The sequence below is a fragment of the Oreochromis aureus genome, linkage group 16 (genome assembly GCF_013358895.1).
Source record: "Oreochromis aureus strain Israel breed Guangdong linkage group 16, ZZ_aureus, whole genome shotgun sequence".
Classification (NCBI taxonomy): Eukaryota; Metazoa; Chordata; class Actinopteri; order Cichliformes; family Cichlidae; genus Oreochromis; species Oreochromis aureus.
This window is the reverse complement of record NC_052957.1, coordinates 3,886,995-3,910,289: the sequence shown is the minus strand read 5'-3', so window position 1 is coordinate 3,910,289 and position 23,295 is coordinate 3,886,995. Positions and strand designations below refer to the sequence as shown.

The 23,295-nt window shown below is 41.9% G+C and overlaps 2 protein-coding genes across 4 annotated transcripts in view; one reads left to right on the top strand and one right to left on the bottom strand.

The window, feature by feature from the left end:
• The window catches only part of LOC116319962 (histone deacetylase 4-like), a 117,991-nt gene extending 110,059 nt beyond the window's left edge, over positions 1-7,932 (top strand). For all 3 annotated transcript variants that reach the window (XM_039600044.1, XM_039600043.1, XM_039600045.1), the window contains 3 exons: positions 2,099-2,183; positions 2,391-2,532; positions 3,334-7,932. In XM_039600044.1, the coding sequence (XP_039455978.1) occupies positions 2,099-2,183; positions 2,391-2,532; positions 3,334-3,373 (267 nt within the window). In that variant the 3' untranslated portion in view covers positions 3,374-7,932. The remainder of the gene's footprint in view (positions 1-2,098; positions 2,184-2,390; positions 2,533-3,333) is intronic.
• An 8,375-nt stretch (positions 7,933-16,307) lies between these two features.
• Positions 16,308-19,407, bottom strand: twist2 (twist-related protein 2). The gene is made up of 2 exons (XM_031739457.2): positions 18,655-19,407; positions 16,308-16,864 (listed from the first exon to the last, which is right to left on the bottom strand). The coding sequence occupies exon 1, from the start codon at positions 19,180-19,182 to the stop codon at positions 18,688-18,690; it is 495 nt and encodes a 164-aa protein (XP_031595317.1). The 5' UTR covers positions 19,183-19,407; the 3' UTR covers positions 16,308-16,864; positions 18,655-18,687.
• Between the last annotated feature and the right edge of the window lie 3,888 nt (positions 19,408-23,295).

Genomic DNA, 23,295 nt, shown 5'->3' with positions numbered 1-23,295 from the left:
TAAAAGATTAATGATTTCAGTCTACAGACTTGGAAATTTTGAGATGGGATAATAAGCACTGCTGTTTCCTTCTCCGCCACAACTAAAGTAATGTTACACCACTTTTAAGGAGCAGAGCTGCATATGACTCGGGTCATTTCATGTGCTTCTCTCCCTCGTTTTTTTGTCCAGTCAGTTAAATGACATTTGAAATTACAGTATCACATAAATGTGATTTCATTTCTGTGAAATGGCAACACCAGAGAAAAAATCCAGACGGCATTTATTCCGAGTTGAGCTCTGTTGAAGAGGCGGGATATGAAGGAGAGCCGGCTGACACGGGTTGACGCGTACGTCATGGCCAGTCTAAATGGGGCGCTGAAGAACCGAACCTTTAAGTTCTCCGGTAATTGAGCTCCATTGCTGTCGATTATTGAGTGCAGCAGCTCGTTCTCATAGCTGGGCCTCACTGCTGTACCTATAATGGCAGCGAGGCTGATCTGTCACTGAATTTTAGGTTAATGTTGAGGAAAGGTGTATTTTAACCCTAAACTGAAGCAAGCGGTGAATGAAAATTCAATAAGAAGTGAACGAAAAGGCAAAAAAGAGGTGACTGAAAACCATCAGCAAGGTCCCGAACGGCCCTTTGGTCCATTGAGGGTTTTGTTTGGATTTAAACAGTATGGAAAAGTAAGGCCGGCTTTGACTTATTGCGTAGATAAATAGTTGGAGTTGATGGACAGTCATTAAGCTTTAGGAAGCTTAATGACTGTCCATTGTTACTGTATGTTACTCTGGATGAAAGTGTTGGTCAAATATTAAATAGGCCAATGAAAATATTGTGCTAAAACTGTGTGTGTGTGTGTGTGTGTGTGTGTGTGTGTGTGTGTGTGTGTGTGTGTGTGTGTGTGTGTGTGTGTGTGTGTGTGTGTGTGTGTGTGTGTGTGTGTGTGTGTGTGTGTGTGTGTGTGTGTGTGTGTGTGTGTGTGTGTGTGTGCGCGACCTCTGTCCATTCTTCATTGCATGATGTAGCCTGTCGTGCCACAGTAGGATTAAAGTATCCCTCTCCCCAGACTGCCTTTTCCCTCTTCCCTCTGAACTCCTCCCACACACTATTTGTTTTAATTATAAGAAAACTTCCAGCCTCGGCCAAGCGAGACCAACCGACAATGACTTTTTCCTCTTCTCTCTGGCATTCTGCTCACAAATCTCAGGCCAAACTGTTTTTCTTTCTCTCCGTGTCTCTCTTTACATGAGTCTCAGTCGGTGCTTTATTCCGTTGGGGTTATGACTGAGCAGAAAAGGGATGCATGTTGTCTGTGGTGGAATGTGGAGCTGAATGAGCCTGTTTGACAAAATGGGATGGGAAAGTGTCGTATGTGCAGTTGGCCAAAAGGGAAATTGAATCATTCCGGGTTGGGAAGGCACTTTGAGGAATAGCCCTGTTTTCTCTGTGCTGCGGCTTGGAGCCGTGCTCTCTGAGGTGCGTGCGCGTCTTTCGTGCGTGCATGTGTGTGCCAGTGCAAGCGTTTGGGCAAACTGGCAGTTTCTGCTTTTATGCATCTGTTGCACTAGCATGTGTCCTCGGAGTGGGACACTGTACAAAGCACGCATTGTCGATTGTGTCAAAGAGTAGCAAAGCTGCCGATGAGTGGGAGGAGGTGTGCATCTGCAGGCCTATTTTCTATTGTGTCAGCAGCTCAAACTTGCTCCCCACCTCTTGGATTGACTCAACCGTGGGCCGTGGGCCACAATCAAAAATGATCCCTTAAACCTGGAGGGACTCGCATTAGTTCAAGTGAAGTTTTGGAGCGAGGCTTCTGAACAGCTGTCAGTCACATTTATAGAAAGGCCTATCTCGCCATATTCAGCTCACCAGAAGAAACGCTGTGATACATTTAATGCGCTTAACCGATGTTCCCAGTAGGCATAGCTTCATTGCCAAGTTAGAGCAGTTTTATTTCGGCAAAGGTGCCATAAGTGGTCTCACAGATGACTCTTCTGATGGTTCAGCACTGATACTGTAAAAGTGTGCAGGGCCATTGTCTTGTTTTGTTTTCCTTTTGATAGAGAAAAACATTTCATGCTTAATTTTTCTATTGTTTTCTGTTCCTTTCAGTTGGACCCCATACCTGATGAGGTGCTGCAGCAGAGACCAAATGCGAATGCGGTACAGTCTATGGAGAAAGTAATCGAATTTCACAGTGAGTAGATCTTTTGCATTTTTTTAAGCATTATGTATTTGCTTTATCCTGCTGGCATTATAAATAATAATTAGGTGTAACTAGCTTCCCTAAGGGTAAGTCAAGTAGTTGGTAAGCAAAGCTTCTAGATGCTGAACTTCATGTTCAAATCCAGTTAGCCGAACATATTATATCTCTGCACACACTCTGTCTGCATTTCTTTATCAGGTAAATACTGGTGCTCACTGCAACGTTCTGCCTCCTCGCTGGGTTATTCTTTGAGTGAGGCCCTCAAGCGTGAAGCAGAGGAAGCTGAAACTGTTTCTGCCATGGCCTCATTGTCTGTCGCAAACAAGCATGTTGGAAAGAGGTAAGTTGATTGTCGTCATTTACAGTCACTGGTTTACATTAGTGTACATTTGGCTGTGGCTCAGGAGGTAAAGCAGGTCATCACGATACCACAATACCAGACCCAGAGTTACCCCCGAAGAAGCATTGCTTGTTTAGAGGGGTTGACAAGAAAAAGCCTCTTTGCTGTAAAGTTAGGTTTACAAAGTTGCTTCAGGACAAAGCTGCAAGACTGCTGCAACAGAAGGTGTTTGCCCATAATGCACAGCACCTTGTTTAATGAAAACCAAACACGGCACATCAGCATAAACACCTCACACCAAGTGTCAGCACGGTGGGGGAGCTTGTTTTTCAGTCAGAGGACTTGGGAATCTTGTAGTTAGAATTAAATGTTTGGCTATCCGACTGACAGTAAAACCTTTGCCCTGACTGGGTCAGGACCAAGCACAACGGGATTGCTGAAAAAGAAAAGAATCAAAGTGCTGCAATGGCCCAGTCAAAGTTCAAAGTGATTGAAATGCTCCTGTGAGAGATAAATGGATCAATGAATGACTGCAAATCTAAAAAACTGAAGCAAAGCTGTAAAGAAGAGTGAGACAAAATTCCTTCACAATGTGAGAGAACGATAAAGTCCAACAGAAAATGATTACTTGTAGTTGTTGCTTCAACACGCTACTGAATCCTGTGAAAGCTCTCTATTACAGGACTCCTTCAATGCAGTTTTTTCCTGCTGTAACATTATATGTTGTATTTGTTGTTAAATAGTTAAAACAGTTTTCTGTTACTTCTCCTTTGTTCATAGTGTTATCTTTTTTTTTAACAGGGCTGAAGAGGAACCAATGGAAGAGGAAGCTCCTATGTAAAGAAACATCACGACCTTTTTGATCTCTCAGACTCATCGGTGGCATTTTATCGTGACAAAAATGGACCACCGAAGATGAGCGACCCTTTTGCTGATCAGCAGTGCACTGAGCAATCAGCATAAATGCATTGCATTGCATTGCACTTAAAGACTTTTGGATATACGATTGTTTCAGCTATCCCGTAATGACAACCTCCAGTGCCAGTGCTTTTAAAACACTAGACAGACATACTTTTGATTGCCAGTGAGAACCATACAGAGGACCTACAGTCATCTACTCTTCATGTAATTCTGCTCTGTCCCTGCTTTATCTTCATCTCTTCGCTTTCCTGAAGACCACCATAGCTATTGTGATTGTTACTCTGGACTAAAGATGGGTTCTTGCTCTTTCAAGTTATCTAAATGAGAGGGAAAAAACGACAGTTTTCCATATTGTTGAAGGTTACAGATGAGAAAGGTCACAAACCTGTTAGAGTAAAAGACATTTGTGCCTTCCCCCCCCCCTCCACCCCGTCTAAACTTGGTGGAATTTTTATTGAACTCCACTGGAAGAGTTTTGCCTTAAAAATAGTTTTGGGACTGAGGCCTCTTCTCCCCAAGCCCTCACACATTTCTATCCTGGCAAGACATCCACTGCCTGCATGTTGTTGGCACATAGACTGAAGGACTTTGGCATGTTTACCTATAATTCCCTGCAACCAGCCTACTGTCTCTGCCCCCACCTTTTCCCCTCATTTTCAGTGTCCGCTTGGAAGGTAGTTCCCAGCCACAAGTTGGAGGTGGCTCCTTTAAAAAGGAAATTAAGAGTTGTATCATTTAATCACATAGGCACCAATTCTTCTTTGTCAGAGAAAGATGTACGTAGCATGCACTTTACTGGAGCATTGGGACTTCTGAAAGATAGAATCCTGTTTATATCGTATGTAGTAGTTACATAAAAATGAAGCCAAAGCATGACAGATTATTGTCTCTGTAGAGTATAACCACTTACTGCCCCACACATATAACAACGACTGAGCAGTGTCAGTATTTACATTAGAATTTGTCTCACTTTTTCAGACATTTGCCGAATGGAAATAAACTAATCTCACATGGGCTAATTTGTTGAACCAGCCCTCTCTTTAAGACAAGGACCATACCACCTGGGATTTTCCAGAGGGGTGTTCTGGAGCTTTCACAGCTGGCTTAACATCTTTCGATCCTTATCAAGAACATCTGCATTGCAAATGTCAGGTGATACGAGGCAGGTGTGAATCCGTCTGCCTCTTCGTATACAATAAAGCACAAACTCTTCTTTATATATTTTTTTAATAGTATGCACTCATTTTTAGGTGTTCTGCATTATAAAACGCAGTCCTCTTTTTGACAGCCCGTGGCTCAAATGCACATATTTGAGCTTTAAATAGCACATGTAGCTCAGCCTGTCCTCCTGGATTCTGAATCGTTTTGTTAGGTCGGGTCTCGTTACTAATCTGAGTATCAAATCTTTTTGAATCAGCATTTTTATATGTTATAATATTTAAGAAGACAAGATGTAAAAGTTTCCTGCTCTGATTTTTTTGAAGTCAAGCCCACAATATAGCTCCCAGTCGCTCTGCACCACACACACAACCACCAGCCTAGGTTGTAGTAGTTTGTTTAATTTAATAATTAAACAGTCCCAGATTAAGACTATAGCGGCCCCTCTGATCAGCATGCTAACTTCCTTCCAGCTTGTGTTTGGCCCTCTGGGCAACTACCTTCTGCCGCCTTTATTTGACCTAAAAACTAATCGTGTCTTTAATGTCGTTTTTAAGTGAACAGGAAACGGAGTGCTGTGGTATTTACTGTTATTTACTGTACATAGGACACTGATCTCCTGAGTATTCCTGCCACACACATTAACTATTTTTTTGGTTTGTTTTCCTCTCATTCGCTTTTTTCTGCTTTTGAGCTCTAGTGACTTATTTTTGTACAATTTTCCTGTTGTTTTGTGCGTGTTGTCCACTCTCTGTTTCTCTGATATGTTGTAAAGCTGACATACTTCACAGCAGGTGAGGGTTCAGACTCTGTTTTTAGTGGACGTTACACGAGTACGTTTTCTGGGTTCAGGGTTTTTGCGGGAGCGTTGGGATTCAAATGTTTCTACTTTGTATAATGATGGACAATTGTGTATTTACTGTCTGTTCATAGTAGATTTATATATAAAAAGAAATGAGTATATTATATATCTATACATTACAAAATGCTACGATGTTGTTTTTGAAGTTGGTATTGAAAAACAATACTTTCCGTGGGTCTTAGTTACAGTTGGCCCTTTTTGGGGTGTTACTGAAGGCACCTTTTGCTGTTGATTATGTGTTGAGCAGCATTTTTCTGGCTGTTTTTTGTCTCTCAGCAGTAATGACTTCTTTTTTTTTTGGTCTGTTTTGTTTTTGTTCATTATTTATCCCATTGGTACCATAACACTGTTACAGTAGGTGTGCAGTCACCCTCTGCTCAGCCTTGCATTTTAATGCACATATTTGTCAGATTCCATACCTTCTCTTTCTCAGTGCAGATGTTCTTGCACACATATCTTGCCTGGCATCTGTTAAGTTTCAGTATTTCAAGAAATTTGAGACTACAGTTAAAGATATGAATTTTTCGACATCCAAAAAAATGCCAAAGCCTTTTTTGTTCCTCTTTGTTAAAGATTATCATCTGACGTATTTGAAAGAATAGGAAGAATAGCGAGGGCGGATTAGAATTGGAACACGGCCATTGCTTTCTCCCTGTGTTAAATCACCACGACGGGCCTCGCAAATGGTTTTGTATGATCAACATTTATTTTCTTATCAGGCCAAGTATGCTTAGTTTTAATTTAAATTAACATTTTTCAAGTTCACAGCTGAATTCTCATCAGCTTTGGTATGCAAGTTATGTTTCTGTATCTAAAAATCACAGTTGTTTGATCACAGTAGTAGCCAACGTGTCCTGGCTTTGTCTGCAGCAGGACCGTGGTATCTATGCCTTAAAAAAAACAGGAAAAAACGTGTTTGATTTTCTTTTTTGGGGGGACATTTCAATCAGACGTACAAGAAATAAATTTGCTTATTTTAACTGAATGTATCTTTCAGAGAGATCTTCCCTCTCCTTACTAATGCACCACTAATGTCTTTAAGTCTCGAATCCTTTTCCATAACTTTTGTAGTTGAGATATGGATATGGTAGATTGTTTTCACCATCATCTTTTTTTAGTAAATTTCTAAAGATAATGTCTATACCAATACAAGTTTGCATTAAATCGTGCATAAAGTTAATTCTGCCAAAACAAAACCTCTGGTCTGGTTGCAGCAGGGCATCTTTTGTTATAATTTTTAGCTTTTTCTGTACATTCCCTTTTTATTAGACACACAGGCACATTGTTTTCTCCTCCTTTGTAGACGTTGGCCAGCTTCTTTGTGTGTGCAATACTTGCGTACTTTCATAGTCGGGATATGAAAATGCATATAATCGGGCTATCCTGAATATGACCTCAGCTGGGATATGCTGACATCTCGGCTCATTTTAACACACTTGAAGAGATGCCTTTCAGTAACCCGGCCCAGAACATTCCCAGAACCTTTGCACAACAGTGCCAGTCATGGCTTTTCTTCTGTTTAATGCTTTCGTTTCTCAAACGCTGCCAAAACTAGCACTGTCTGGCTACTCTGGCCATCTGTCTTCACTGTTAGTCTTAAAACAATGTCCAGTAACCAAAAAGAAAAAAAAAAAGCAGCATTCCATTTTGGTGTAATTTCCATTTATTATAAGGTAAATCTTTTTTCTTTTTTAACCCTCACAGGTCTGAGAGCTGTCTTGTTTATGTAGATGCCCCGGTCTGACCCCACTCCGCTCCTCCTCTTTTCTCCCTGCATGATCCGTCTGTCTGCATGCATTACCTGTCTGTCTGTCCCCTGCCACACACCAGCACACGGGATCAAGCACTGAAGGACTTTCACTGTATCCAAACTATTTTTTATCTCTTTGCTTCTCTTTTTGTTTCTAGTATGGAGGACTTTGGGTGCTTTCCATGTTGTGCTTTCACTTGTAGCGAACGAATCATCAAACCTGGCAGACTTAAGTTGAATAAGTTACAAAAAGAAATAGTATCAAGCACAGACAATAGATTTTATTGTATTTATGTAGAAAATAAATTGTTTAGTGGGATGCTTTGTAAACTCTAAGACCAGAATGGACTGTCTTTTTTTTGTTTGTTTTTTCCAAACCAGGCGAGATGTGACTTTGGAGGATTTTCAGAAGATATTTGTGTTTTCTGTCACGTCTGAACTCATCAAAGGGCTCCATCCAGACGCCTGGTCATTGTTACAGTTGTCCATTCCAGTAAATAAGCCAGTTATCTCTATGACCACTGTGGTTCAGAAACAAACAGTTCTAGGTTTACATATGTATAAAATGCATATTCTTTTTTTTTTTTATCAGTTATGTTTTTGACTTGTTCCACCATTGTTACAAAAATAGTACATTTTTCTCGGGAACCTTTGCTCTAACATGTTGTCTTTGACATGTACATTATAAAGTATTGTTTTGAAAAAAAAATTGATGTGTTTTTATGCTTTTGCTGTTTGCTGTAATTTCGAAGATAAAGCATGAAGGCAGACGTTCAGGATGTGTCCTCACGCGATAAAAGAAATACTACAGAGATTTAAAGGGATTGCACTTAAAAGTTCGAGTGCAACAGCATATCCGTATCTGCTTCCATCGCTACTTTGCAGCAGTTTCTTGTGGTGGGTAATGATATGATTGGATATGAATGCCACGCTTGGTAAAATTTCCAAAAAAGATAGAGCCTGAGAGAGGCTTGTGTTTCTGAGAATATTCTGATGAGGTTGATCTGGCCTTGCAGACATTCCAGACTTCCAAGTGAGTCAATACTGTAGTTAAAATGTAAATATCAAACTTTACAGCATTAAAAAGCTCACAGGTCCAAGGCTAGTGCAAAAAACTCATCCATCTGGATACTGTTCAAGGTCAAAATTAGAGTGGATGGTTTGACTGAGAGGCGTGCCAACACAGCAGGGTGTAGCTGATGGTTGAATCTGCCAAGCTTCGCCTCCAGTAATTCCAGTCGTAGTCAACTGGACCTCATGCTAATATTTATGATGATGGTCCATCCATGCATCCATTTTCTTAACTGGTTATCCAGTCCTGGAGCGTATCCCAGTAGATTGACCAGTTAAACTAACATGCTTTTGGCCAAATCTCCTGCGATGCATATTGACTGCAGACTGTTTGGTCAGATATTCTGCTCTAACAGAAGCTAAAGTTCTGAAAATACCCAGATTAGTTTTTTCTTTCAAGCTTGTAATCTTTAATCCAACCGACAGCCCATCAAACCGAGTCACTTTATTTATACTACAGACGATGACCAAAGTGCTGCACAAACAAAGTCATCAAAAAAAGCAAATGATTTAGGAACAAAAAAATGTAAATTAATAAAAATATAAATGACAACAGTAAATAATACAAACTACAATGATGAGAGTAAAAGGTGCACTGGGAAAGATGACACACTGAATTAAAGCTAATCTGAAGCTAAAGAAGCTATCACACTGCACACAGCTCCCTCTGCAGGCACACAAGTTTTTATAAATGTTAACATTCAGAGTTGCGCTCCCCAGTTCCTGCAAACAGCCTTCAGTGTAAAACTGGGGTAGTGGGCCTTTACGTCCTGAGGTGGGCATCATTGGCAAGAACGGCAACAAGGGCCCCACAGTAGCTTTGACCAGGATTAACCACCCATTTGGAGAGGTCAAAGGTCTTAGCCAGCGTTGAATCCCTGATGGTGGTGGAACTAACGCTAAGACAACAGTCCAAAAACAAACAAAGCCAATCCCGACTTTCCTCCCCTCAAATAAATATACATCCCAGTGCTTTCAGTCAGAGTCTGAATTCAGTGAGTAACAGTGTAAATAACACCACTGCGGCAGGATTTGTAGACTTGTCAGATTTGAAGCACCATGCAGTGAAGACAACCTGGTTTCTTGAGAAAATAACATTCAGTTGAGGCGTGAGGGACAATATTTACCATCTTAGAGATGCTGAAAAGAGCTCTGAAAGCGCTACTACTAAAAACGATGACAGTAAAGCTGGGAATGTGCTCTTTTATGGTTCCTCTGTGCCTTGAGATGCTCTAATGACGTGCCCGTGACACACACAGACTGCCCGTCTCACCTTAAGTTCACCGTATTCCCGCTATGCAGTGACACGCAACCCCCGTGCCCTCCAAGTCAGGTCAGGTCGGAGAAGGGGTGAAGCCCTGCTAGTTGAACTTTCCCCCCTCCTGAAGCTCAACCCACAAGATGGTTTCCTCTTCCACAACAAAGAACTGAAAAGTCAGAACCCCCCCACCCCTTATTTTGTTTCCCTCTCATTTCCCTGCAGTGACATTCTGGTCTGCCGCAGCTTTCTTGCCTTGCTCATCTTCCTCCAGCGTCGGCCGTTATCAGTCAGCTCTGTCATTACCCAGCCGCCCGTATGCGTAAAAAAAGGCCTCATCCTCCCAGCTGTGCTCATCGCCGCACTTTTTAATTGCAGGTTCGAGTGACTCCAAATGGGCGATGAGGCTTTGGCCAGTTGCTTGGATGACAAATAAAACTAATTATAGAAGAGAGTCATTAGAATTAAATTTGGATCTTCAGCACACAAACATCAGCTATATTTAACAGGTCCTAACAAACATGTACGTTGGGATCACAGAAGGGGCCCGGTCGAGTGAAGTCTGTGAAGTCTTGGAGAAGGAAAGGTCGATGAAATGCTAGACACAAAGTTAGAACAAATCCAGCAGTTTCTCTCGACTTGTTCTATTCCAAGCATGACTTTGGAAACAATGAAAATGAACGTGAGGAGCCTGTGGCCGTTTGCTGTTCTTTCCATCGGATGTTCCGTCTGTCCGGCTGACACTTCTGATCCATAGTGTATTTGAAAAGCTGTGCGGCATTTGCTTATCTTGCTACTGTATGTGTTTAGTCTACTGTTCGGTGTGCGCTGACATCAAAAAGGGAAAGACACACAGACACACACACACGGCTGGAAGGTTGTGCAAACAGAACAACAGTAGGTCACTCTCAGCTTGGGTGTCAGGACTAAAGCGCAGTACAAAGTTCAGTGACGGACAGCAGCACATACTGTACATCCAGTCATCTGCCACATTAAAACCACATGCTTAATGTTGTGTAGGTCTGCCTCTTGCCAACAGAACAACCATAAACCCATCTGGGAATTTCCACGGGACCGCTGTGGACATCCTGCGGTCGTCTATAACAGGGACATTAGCAGTGGATCCTTTGGGTCCTGTGGATTGTCTGATGGGGACTCCGTGGATCAGGCTGTTCTTCCACATCCCACAGATGCTTGATTAGTTTGGCATTTGGGGATTTTGAGGGCCAAATCAATGCCTCGGGCACTGTGGTTTGTTATTCAGCTGTTCCTGAGATGTTGTTGAGGTGTGGCTGAACACAATGTGGTTCTGGAGGAGGCGAAGGACAATTTAAAATCCTTCTCCTCATATACAGGGTCTTTAATTGTTAGATCCCATCTTAGTGCAGTATCACCCCCAAAACAGTATTTTGCGCTCAGACTGCGGGCTTACTTGTTGTTCCTAGAGAACTGGAGGCAGAGCCTTCAGCTTTCAGGCCCCTCTTCTGTGGAACCAGCTTCCAGTTTGGATTTGGAAGACACCCCCTCTACTTTCAAGATTAGGTTTAAAACTTTCCTTTTTCATAAAGCGTATTGTTAGGGCTGGACCAGGTGACCCTGAATCCTCCCTTAGTTACACTGAATTAGGTCATTGGTGCTGGGGGGTTCCCATGATGCCCTGGTTGTTGCTTCTTCACTCACTGTGAGTTTATGCACCTCTCTGCATCTAATCATTAGTTATTATTCATCTCTGGCTCTCTTCCACAGCCTGTCTTTGTCCCGTCTCCCTCCCTCCCAACCAGCAGATGGCCCCGCCCCTCCCTGAACCTGGTTCTGCTGGAGGTTTCTTCCTGTTAAAAGGAAGTTTTTCCTTCCCACTGTTGCCAGATGCTTGCCCATAGGTGTTTTTTTGTGTTTGTCTTCTCTGTATAATTGTGGGGTCTTTATCTTACAGTATATAGTAAAACACCTTGCAGTGACAGTCGTGACTTGATCCTATATAAATAAAATTGAATTGAACTGACTGAGAAAATTGATGCACTTATTATTAATGTTATTACTATTTACAGATGTTCTCTAGATATGCTACTAATAACATTATTGTCTATTGTTTTTAACTCCACAGTAATTGTAATCATGAAACTGACATCTAACAGTATCCGAATGTTGCTTGTTTCAAGCCACCAGCGCTGTCTCCAGGTCTTCAGACGGCTTGAACTGTGATGTGGATTTAACCGCTATGTCCTCCTGTTGGAGTATTTATAGTGGTGCCTGTGCAGAGTGGAAATAAATACCAACAAATTCCTTTTGGGTTTTCGAAGCAGTGAGTAAATATTTTATTTTTGCCTTACGTTATATTTCAGAGTATGCACTGTATGAATATATTACCTGTTTAGTTTTCATTTCTGTTGAATGTAGTGAAAAATAAACGAGAAGTTTGGCTCCTGAAGTGGCGTGACCTGGTGACTCCTGCTGACCCTGCAGTCATCACTAGTGCTAATGATGCGCGGGGGGGGCATCACCCTACAAACACAGACCCTCGTCACCTCCCCGGCCTGCAGACAAATCAAATTTTACTGCTTTGTCTGTGAGCAGCTATCAGCCTCGTTACTGGCTCACAGCCACGGTGAAGGCAAATTATTCATATTCATATTTGTAAACTGTGGTTTAGCAGCAAAAGCACTGATTTGTTGGTGTCTGACCTAACTCACTGTGAGATGAGTTAGAAATATTGATCAACTGTTATTATATTTTTTTATTATATTTTTTTTGTGTGTCCATTTGTTTGTGAGTGAAACAAACAGTGAAACCTTAAAGAAATGTTTCTTTCTTCCAGCCGTCCTTCGCCTGAACCTGATAGCAAGGCTGCAATTATTGTTTGGCTGACATCACTGACGCTAAAGTTAGATATTTTCTAACTTGGTCACACAAATCTTTTTTTTTTTCAATCTTATGAAGGGATAATAGATATTTAAATGCACAATAACAGATGTTGGCGGTGTTAGTCAGAAATGGATGCAGTTTATAAATGCACTATATGTGTGTGCATGCATATAAGGTGAGGTCAGATGGACTTTAGAGAACACCAGAGGTGATGTATAATAAACACACATAATGCAGGTCCAGGCCACAGCTGCATGCATATTTGTGCTCTGCAATTATGCTTTATCTATTGCTTAATTGATCACATTTATTTCTTAATGCAAACCAGACCTGATATCAATTGATGCTCCAAAAAAAAAAAAAAAGCTTTTGTTTTGACAGTCTGTCATAAAAGACTCCTAAATAACACTTCATACCCCAGAGAGGATTTCAACAAAAGCATCTGCCTCCACATTAATTTGGAATTTGGTCTCTCTGCTTTCCAGAACTCAGTGTGATTGCCTTCACTGTTTTTATAACAACAGTAATCTCTTACAGAGAGATGCGAAAACAACATGACAGATCAGACGTTGTCTTTTTTTCACGTGGCAGCAGCATCAGATCGTTTTTTTTAGTACATCACAAATCAGAAGTGAAAGGTGTTTTCAGAACTGCACTGCAGATGTGTTTGTCACACAAAATGGGAAAAAAAAATATCAGACACACACACACACGGATGGGACTGTTGGACTGTTGGCTGTAAATGCAGGACTGCTTTTACAGCTCTACAACCAGTCCAGTTCCACACCCCAATTCCACACGAAAACCCCAAAGAGACACGCAGTGAAGGGCAGCAGTGTGGGGATGAGAGGATGATGATGATGTGCACACTACAATGCAGAGCTGGAAAATGCAGGAAACCGTTTGATAAGCACAGAGATGACAGAGAGAGTAGGTATGAGACCTGAACTGTGTGCATGCAGTGACTTTTTCTTTTTATAGGGCCGATGACAGACACACAAGATCAGGGTTATGAGGATACTTAGGAGTGCTTTAGAGTGCCACGCCCTTTAATGGAGGATTAATGGAGGATGTACCTCAGCAGTGTCGTGTAAAGGCTGTTAGGTTTGAGGCTGTAGGTCAGGATCAAAGCAGACTGAGGAAAAAAAGGGTTTGGTGGTGGAATTCAACGATCAGAGGTCAGTCATTACAAACTATCCCATATACCAAACCCTTTCTGTTAGTGTAATCAGCATAATCAGCAATCAGCAGATGCATGATGAAGTGGAAGGAGCTGACTGTGAGTGACAAAGTGTGGTGACTGTAAGAGGCATAAAGCTGCTTAAGAAAAATCTAAAATATTGAGTTTCCACCTTCTTTGAAGAAATAAAATCCTCATATTTAAGAATATGAGCCTGAGATATGACAGTAATGCAGGCACATGCTTCTGTGTAGGATCTCAGGGCGCCGGAATAAAAGATGGAATGAAGGAAAGGTGGAGACGAGCTTAAGAAAAATGCCAGAATCTTTTGTTTTTTTCAGGGCAGCCTCGACAGCTCAGTCTCTGCCAGGTTTCTCTGAATTCTCAGAACTATCACACACTCTCTCCTCGCATTTCAACTTCTGTTCATTTGTATACACAGCAGTTTATTGCTTTGTTAGTGAAGATGTCCATAATGTCAGCACTGGTTCATTTAAACACACAAAGAAACGCCTGCAGTTTCATTTTTATTTGTTTTATGACAGATGGAGGATCTTTATGTGGCTTCTTTGCAGCTTTAGTTGTGTTTGCATGAAGCATTTTTCTCCTGTAGTGGGGCCAGTGTATGCATGAAATACTGACTAATAAAGAGCTGTCTTACTCAAACTAGTCTAATTTCTTAGCAAGAATACCTTTTTAATCACCCGTTTCATCAGTCTTAACTTGATAAAGTAAACCTTCACAACAGGGGAACCAAAGAGAAAAATCAGATATGGCTCAAACCTTTGAGGCATATTTGAAGCCTGACTAATGCTTTGTGTATTCCCTCGGTGGCAGCCTACACAGCTGACTTCCAGCCTTGCCAGCAAACACATACAAACAAACACACACACACACACGCAGTCGAGCCAACATCACCCTTCAAAGTGGTATAAGGTTAACCTTTGAATTTCTTTTTTTCTTCACTGAACCAGACGAACACAGAATACCATTTGAGGCACACAGAGTGTAAACCTTTACTTTATTCCGTTTTTTTAGTGCAAATTAAAGTTTTGTAGCTTTTTCCGTTTGATTTTACGGGAAACATCTGGATCTCTCGCACCACTGGAGCGGTGGCCCCGGGTGATTCTGTGCTGCTCAGCTGTGAGGGCCCGGGATAATGAGCAGGTATCAAACGGGCTCCTATGGATAAGCCGGCCTTGGTAGGAAGGGCTGCACAACAACTTCCAAGACCACCATGCCAAAAGTGACTGCACACTGTGGCGTCTGTTCATATTTTTTTGAAGCGTTGTGAAAGATTTAGAAAAGGATTCTGGCTATTATTGCTTAAACTCTTAGAGATTAATTAGTTAGAGCTCACAGGAATATTTGCTTGATATTATACAGAAAATCCAGTGAGTGTGTTTTGGCTGCCATGCGGCTCAGGTATAGCATGTGTAAATTCACCACATTTACGAGGGCCTGATCCTTACCCTTCATGCAGGGAGGGTCGTGCCATTCCTCCAGCAGTAAGACTGGGATTGGTCACGTGGTCTTTATCAGATAAATCAATCTATTTTAAAAGGTTGAAATAAATATAGGTCATTCTCGGTTTCTAAGTGATGGAAAGCTCTTGATTTTGAAAAATAAAAGAGGATCCCTGCTGCACAGACTCTGCACACTGCCACATGCTCGTCACTTTTATTTTTAATAAAAGTGTTTGACGGCAGAGTGCCGCATTACCATATTCACAAACCTACAGGAGGATAAAGCCACGGTGGCTGCAGGTGGTTCCTAATTGAGGCCGCGTTCAAAGACCATAAGAAAAATCAGACTCAGCACCAATCCTAGGGGGTTAAAATATTTAGTAACACTAGTATTTTATAAGAGAACCAGCTCAGTGAAGGTCGCTGATTCTTTATACAGCTTTTCACCTGTGAAACCGGCGGTTCAGTGCGGGAAAAGGTAATTTGAAAGTGCTGTATTTAAAACCAGGGGGCAGGCGTTTGTTTTACTGGTTGATAAAATTAGGCTACCCAGTTATTCCAGCAGCAGACCCACAGTGCACTGTATACAGCTGAAATAGCCACAAAGAGTCAGCCATCCATTTACACTAACAGCCCCACGTTAACAATGAGGTCCTTTTAGTGTTTAGATTGCATCTAACCACGTCTGGGAAAACGACATGTAAACAGTTTGGATGTATTAAGACTGAGCGGAGATTCAAAGGAATTTCTTCAGTCATTTAGGTGGGGTCTTTGGGATTTTTTAATACTACAGGCAGAGTTATTGTCCTTATCTGCGGTTTTTTGGGGCTCCCTGCTCGTTAGGAAGCACAAAGGCATCGCCATTTGAAATGATTACTCGTTATTTAAGCGTACAAACATTTTATATGACCCAGTTTGAAACTGGCTCGAGTTTCCTGCACTGTTAATGAAGCTGTATTATTTTATGGTCTGGTTTTTTTTTTTTTTTTTTTTTTTTTTTTTTTTTTTTTTTGGGTCGGTGTTTTCTTTCCATAACAAGAGGAGGGGCACGTTCTCACACCCAGCGGAGAAAGAGGGAAAAATGTGGTTAACATGGGAGTCGTATTCTTTTACGTCCATCTAAAAAATTGGCTCCATATTTTTTTATATATATATTTATTTCTTTGATGTATTTTTATTGGAATTTAATCAGCAGAACTACATATTCTAGCCTAAAATGTATAACTCGAATAAAAAAACGAAACGTATTTCGTTCAAAAAATACGTGTTTTAATAAATAAGCAAAACAAAACAAAAAAATGTACACTGAACGGAGTTTGGATGGAGACTTGCTAAAGAAAGTCGATGAACTAAATCCATGCAGCGAAAAAAAAAAAATCTAAATTGCATTGGTCCCTTTACAGGCTATAGGCGTACTTACACAAGTATTTACAATATGCATTTCTTTATATATATTTATAATTTGGTTTAAAGTCTTTAAAAAACAAAACAAAACAAAAATATATTTACTTCTAAAAACGATTAAAGGATGGCTTTGGTGGAATACAGGCCGTGAATCCGAGCTATTCGCTGTAACATCTTTTAGGCTTACACACATCACAGGGCTGTCTCTTTTCCTGCTTCCCCCGCTCTCTCTTCCACAAACAGCTCCAGACGGTCAGAAGCAGTGCGATGGGTCGACATCCACACTCACTCCCAGAGAGTTTGTAGTTGTGGCTCGCATTACGTCTCTGCGCCATGCCTTTGAGGTCCATGGGTTCTTCAATAATCCCTGTGGTCTTCATACTTTGTAGAAGTTAACAGTCTGCAAAAGAAGCAGGGAGAAAGAAATGTGGGGGGGATGTTATTGATCAGGAGAGATCACGTGTGCGGACAGTGACAGGCTATCTATCGGCTTTGGCTCTACGGGGGGAGGACATCTGGTGTATTTTACGCATTTAAGGGCTCAATTAGCACGTGGGAACTAATTAATGAATCAATTATTAGCCTCGGAGCTGAGTAAAACCATATGGAGGCAGGGAAGCAGCGTGGTTTTGAATGCGAATGTACTTCCACAGCTGCTTTTATTCTGGGCTTCGGTTTTAAAGCACCTGAGTAAATTCGGCGTTAGTGGACAAGCCTGAAACAATAAAATCCAATTCCTCGGAGCAAAGTTAAGCCCCGAGTTATTATTGAAATAAATCACGCGGCTCACCAAGGTCGCAGTTTGTTTAGAAAGGCCCCGCAGTGTGTCCACAGCCCGGTGTGAATTATTCATTTTGCTGCTAAATTAAAAAATGTTTGTTGTTACATTTCCTTCCAACTATATTTTGGATAAATCTGAAGCCCGTGAGAAACCCCAGCGCGGGTTTACTTCTGCCTTTTTAACGCTGTCAAGCCACACATCTGAATATTTTGAATCTAGCCTGCATGTCGCGGATGCGCCTTCAAATTTAAAGCAAATCACGGTGAAGAGCCTGATTTCAGAATCAGAGGAGCTCCGAGGGGCAGTCAGGACCGGACAGGCTTCGATCTCCACATCGGGCCCTGAGCCCTGTCAGATATTTAAATGAAGGTTACAGCGACTAAAAAAAAGACGCATTCCTGATTACTGACATCACTAATAGAGTCACTGTTACTCCCTCTTTAATCCCCTTTTGCTAAAATTAAAAAAGCTCAAATTAAAAGTAGAAACTCCAAAAACAGTGCAATCTGTCCCAGCTGCAGGTCAGCTGTAGAGTAACCAATCCTCCAGATCAGGGAGCAAAGCAAGTCTGAAGAAAGTAACGAGCCTGCGTGTTAATGCGGGCTCTGTTTTTGTTGTCTTGCACTGGCCTGAACTTCCCCGTCCAGCCGCAGGAGCTGCCCATTCCTGCGGTCTCCACACAGGAAGGCGCTCTGTTGTGGATATAAATTACCCGTAGTGGCACTACAGCTGCGTCTTGGCCCTTTTTAAGAAAAAGAAAAACTAGAGTCCTTATAAGAGGGACTACAAAAGTTAAAAAAACAAACAAAAAAACAACAACGTAATTTTTTGGCAACAAATAGAAGAGAGGAACAGATGAGGCACGTTCTTAATGCCTGGCATGTAAACACGTTCCGCAACTATTATTTGCATTCATTCCTCCGCCTAATCCTTCAAATAAACACGATCCCGTTTTTCACATCCCGAACGAGCCCTCTGCTTCACTCAATTCTCGGAACATCAAACTCATCATGGATTATACTGTCCCCGAGAGTTTGCGGGCGGGCGGGCAGGGTTTAAAAGATGCTGCGCCTCGTGCTTAAAGTTTGAACATTAAAAAAAAGGGATCTGGACACGTTTGATGCACTGGATGCCTGTCACCTACACATCTGGCTACAGTTTCCCTCCAGACACGTGGTCAAGTCGCCACCTGATAACGACTCTTTAAAAAAGAAAAAGTTCAAAGTGAAAATAAACAGAATTTGGGGGATGACTCCCATAATGCGCTTCATAACCGTTTTACCATAAGGCGTTATATCTGCCTACAGCGGCGCCTTTATAAATGAGTCCTTCATCGTTATTACTTCTTTTTCACGCTGTAAACACTGACATCATTGACTTTTTTTCTTTCCGGGCTTCGTGCTACCCACCGCTTTGGCATTGGAAGTGACGGTCTGTGGGTGCTAGTGAGAAGCTGACATAGACCAAGCGCCCTCCATCCTCCACACAGAGAACGCATAACTGAGTCTTTCGTGCGCTACGTAACTGCAGCTGGACATCTTGCTGTCCATCTCGTCGCTCTGCAGCACCTGACAGAGAAAGTCGATGTATCTGGAGGCCAGCTTCAGCGTCTGTATCTTGCTGAGTTTGTCCGATGGCAGTGTGGGGATAATTTTGCGCAAAGACGCAAAGGCCTCGTTCAGAGACTGAGTCCGTTGCCTCTCCCGGACGTTGGCCAGGACCCGCTGGTTCTGCAGCTCCTCGTACGACTGAGTGCTGCTCGGACTCGGCTTCTTCCCCCGTTTCACCGGACCCGGGCTGCTCCCGCTGCTGTCGTCGCTGGACTTTTTGCTGTGCCTCCTCTTCCTCGCGAACCTTTTCTGCTGTCTGTCCAGCTCCTCCTCGCTGGTCACCAGACTATCCACAGGGGAAACCGGAGAACTGGAGCCCTCTTCCATTTCTTTCTTGAAGAAATGCAGAGATAGAGAGGAAAACACGCTGTCCACCTTTGAAGCCGTGGTTACAAAAATTGTATAGATATCCTTGAAGCTGAGGGGAATAATTTCGAGATGGGTCTCTGCGCTTTTTACTTTGGAAGGAACTATGGTCAAAGTGGCGGTTGGCACAATTCTCCTCGCGCAGGAAGTTTTTTCCTTACAATATTTTTGGAAACGGTATCCCGGCGTCAGATGCTAAATAGGTTTAAGAGTGGAAGGGGAGGGGTTTTGAGGTGCGGAGGGGGAGCTAGTGTGCGCCTTGGTGTTCAGCAAGCGGGAGGGACCAGTCACGGTTTCGTGTATCATAGAAGACTTAAACAAGACTCGTATTTACTGTCAGAGGCCAGGGATGACCGACTTTGCTCTTATTTTCTTTTCCCTTTTTATCATCGGTGGTCCCCTTAAAGGAAAAAAAGTGCAGTTTCTTTACGTGGCAGAAAATTACATTCACTATTTTTACTGAGATGATGACTCATAATTTAACAAAAATTAATTTAATAAAAAAGAAAAAGTTGTCTCGTTTTTCTTGGAATATTTGCAATAATATTTTGACAAATATCTATAGTTAGTTTACATCTTAAAGTTAAAATTTAATAATAATAATAATAACAATAATAAAAACAGTCTTTCCTCATGAAAATATTTTCCAGATTTCTTATAAGGTCGCTGGATTTGAATTAAAGTAAAACATGAGCCAGAGCCTTTAGGGTCAATAAAACTATCAAATTAACTGCAGTATAAAATCCATTTGTTCTTGGAGAGTGAAGTCTTTGTGCCACAGTCGCTCCCTGCGAGGCCTTTTACAGCCACACAAACCTTCCGTGTACCGTAAAAACTGAGTTTTAACGCCAGTGTAAAGTATGCGCACCGCGGAGGGCGATTTGCGCACAGATTCGTCAGACCGGAGGAAATATATCCGCTTGATCTTTAATCGAATCAAGTCTGTGCGCACTCGCAGCTCCTATAATGTGGAAGTCAAACAGGAAGAAGGCTTAAACTAACCATCGAGCTCTCCGGTTTCTGCCGATACCTCCAGTGAACGGTTTTTCCATGCGTTTTGTCAGCGGCCCACCTCTTCATCTGTCATGTCGTGTTTTCCCTACACAGAGCGGCGCACAGGTGGCTCATATTATAGAGCTGAATTTATCCACTGCCAAAATCTCAGTTTGTCCAAATCAGCTGACTGTGACCTCTGGAGATTTCTTTAACTTCTTTGTTATCAGTTTCTGACTGGAGAGCATTTCAGCTCCCATAAAGCACCAAAATATAACCAGTTGTTTTATTTTTATTGAAAAAAGAGAGCGGAGAAAAAATATGAGAGTCGGATGAAATAAGATGTTCTATTTTAATCAAATGCATTTTTTTCGACTCTTGGGGATAAATCCGACTTTCACTTAGTTACAGGAAATTGGACTAATATTAGTAATAAGACTGTGTTGAAGATTAAAAAAAAACATTTCCTAATGAAGATTAATGAACGTGAGCGTGTATATTTTACTTTTTTGCAGCAGGGGCTATATTTATAACCGGTATTGCATGATGTTCATGTATTTATTAAAGAAACAGAAATTTAACTGCCAATGTAAATCCAACGAAAATCAAACTGTTCCAAGAATGACATCGTTAACAAGCAATTTATCTAATTTACACACACAAAGTGTGAATATAATCACGTTACAGCAGCTCAACTGTTAGGCGTGTTAATAAAAACAGAATGTAATGATTTGCCCATTATTTAAGATTTATATTTAATTGAAATAGTACAAAGGCAACATAAAATATCAGAACTGAAAATATTTATTGTTCTGTGTTAAATTACATGCTCGGTTTGAATTTGATGGCAGTGGCACGAGGAGTCATGGAGTTGAAGTATGCTCAGCATACGTTAAACTCCTGAGCACTGACTTGGTGTTGCTTATGGGAACCGAGTGTGCTTTGTGTTTTAGGCGTCACCGGTAATGGTTACTGTCACTCTACTTTTACGTAGTGCCAGATGCATTAATTCAGACCGTGGCATGCCTCCCGGTAGGTCCAAGTGTGGTTACACATTTTACTGGCCTCTTTCATACAGCTTCTACACGAAGAAGGAAATGTTTCGCATATGCAAATATGAAAGCAATGCTCGAATATGCACAAGAGCAAGTATGAAAGAGGGAACATGCACCTGAAGGAGCGTGCACAAAATCGCACACACTTTCCCCCAATTATGACCTCTGACCTTCTGCTCCCTGGCTCGGCTGCAGGAGGCCCCGGGGAGAAGGGTTGACTTGCAAAGTACGAGACTGATCCTGTGCAGTGACTATGAGGTAGGCTTCACACACACACACACACACACACACACACACACACACACACACACACACACACACACACACACACACACACAAACTTCACAAGAAGAAGAAGAATGGGACCTTAGCTGACACTTTTCCACCCACTGTGCGCTCTAGGCAATGCTAAGCAAGTGCCCAGTCAAAAGTCAAGCAAAGCTTGCAAAAAAATACTTTTCACACTAACAGAGTAAAAGTAATTCAGCTAATCAAAAAACATTTAACTTGATGTGGTGCTGTGGCAGTTTAGTAAGCATGTGTTTTTTCTTGATTCATAATTCAAATACATCTCACCCAGTGTTCAATGACATCCAGAGAGGCTGTTGGCTCTCGGAAGATAAAAAGGCAGCCAAATACTGTAAAATGAAGTGAGACAGGGGAAAGAGAGAGGGATGACTTGCCTCTCAGATCAAAGGTGAGCTTGGGCCGTAACTCAGCGTAGCAGGATGACGTACCTCTGTCTTGTCTGACACCTTTAAGACCAGCTCCACATGGGCCGAGGGCAAGGCCTTAATAAGCGCAGAGCCTTTCTGCTGTCACTGCAGCGAGAAACGCATCCCTGCTGCATGGACCGCCTCATAAACAGAAAAGGACGGAGATGAGGAGTGAGAGCGAGAGGTGTTGAGAGACAAAAAGCAGTTTCAAAAGAAAAAGAAAGAAAAGAGATGAAATGGCAAACAAAGAGGCCAAATGTACTGATATGTGATGATTCACAGAAGACTTTGATCTGACGTGGAGGGTCACGGATGTGTGAGGAAAGTCAGGAAAGAGATGATTTGTTAGAGGCTGCGATGAGTGAAGGTTTGCTGTCCATGTGTCTGACAGAATCGGTTACCTTTGACTTCAACACCATCCTGCCATCCCCAGACACTCGCGAAGCCTCACCCCAAATCATCTTGGAAAGAGGAACTAGCTTTGGCCTGCATGCAAAGTCGTGTACAGTCTACATTATCACCTGATTACGGCATGCATCAGTGCATCCACATTTGCCTTTTTATATGTGCACTTAACATGTGCGTATCTACGCGTGCGGGTGTGCCAGAAAGTGATTCAAGATGAACCAGAGATCAGCAGAGGAAGGCCCAGCTGCTTTTCATTGCACAGAGTACGGTGTCTATTACCAGGAGTGCAATCGCTTTTAAAGCTACTTGTAGCACCACTGCTTCCACTGGAGGAATCCTTTACATATCTATACAGGAATCCAACCCTGCGACTTGAACCGGCCACAAAGCACCTAACGACAAGGAATTCTCTCAGAACAGGCTGTGAAGACTACAAGCAAAAAGAAGAGTACAACGTTTCCATAAAGGTCAGTGCTATCTATTGAAAAAAAGAACGTGAGTGATCACCGCTGATTAGTATTGGAACAAAACAGAAAACAATTGTTAGCCATCTCTGCCGCTGCTGTTTTGTAAAAGCGTGTCTGTTTCCAGAGTTTGGGAAAAACAACATGAATGTCTGTTTTATTGCGCAGTTCTCTTCCAGTAAGTTGTGAAAATGTGACTCACAAGTCAGCTCCGACTAAGAACTCGCGCGTCATACTCACTCAAAGTCCACATTTAAGGTCCAATGAATGCAAAGACATTTAGAAAAACAACAAGACATGTTTTGTAACTTCAAAAGGCCGATAGCATCAAGGAGAGAAAATTACACATCGCTGCATTTCCTGCTAAAACATTTCTTTAGGGATCCATTGTCCCAAACGTGCAATCACAAGCTTGCGTTTCTTTAAAAGCACGAGACT

What these genes read in the sequence shown, in the direction of transcription:
- twist2 (XM_031739457.2), bottom strand. Translation starts at nt 19,182, where the DNA reads ATGGAAGAGGGCTCCAGTTCTCCGGTTTCCCCTGTGGATAGTCTGGTG.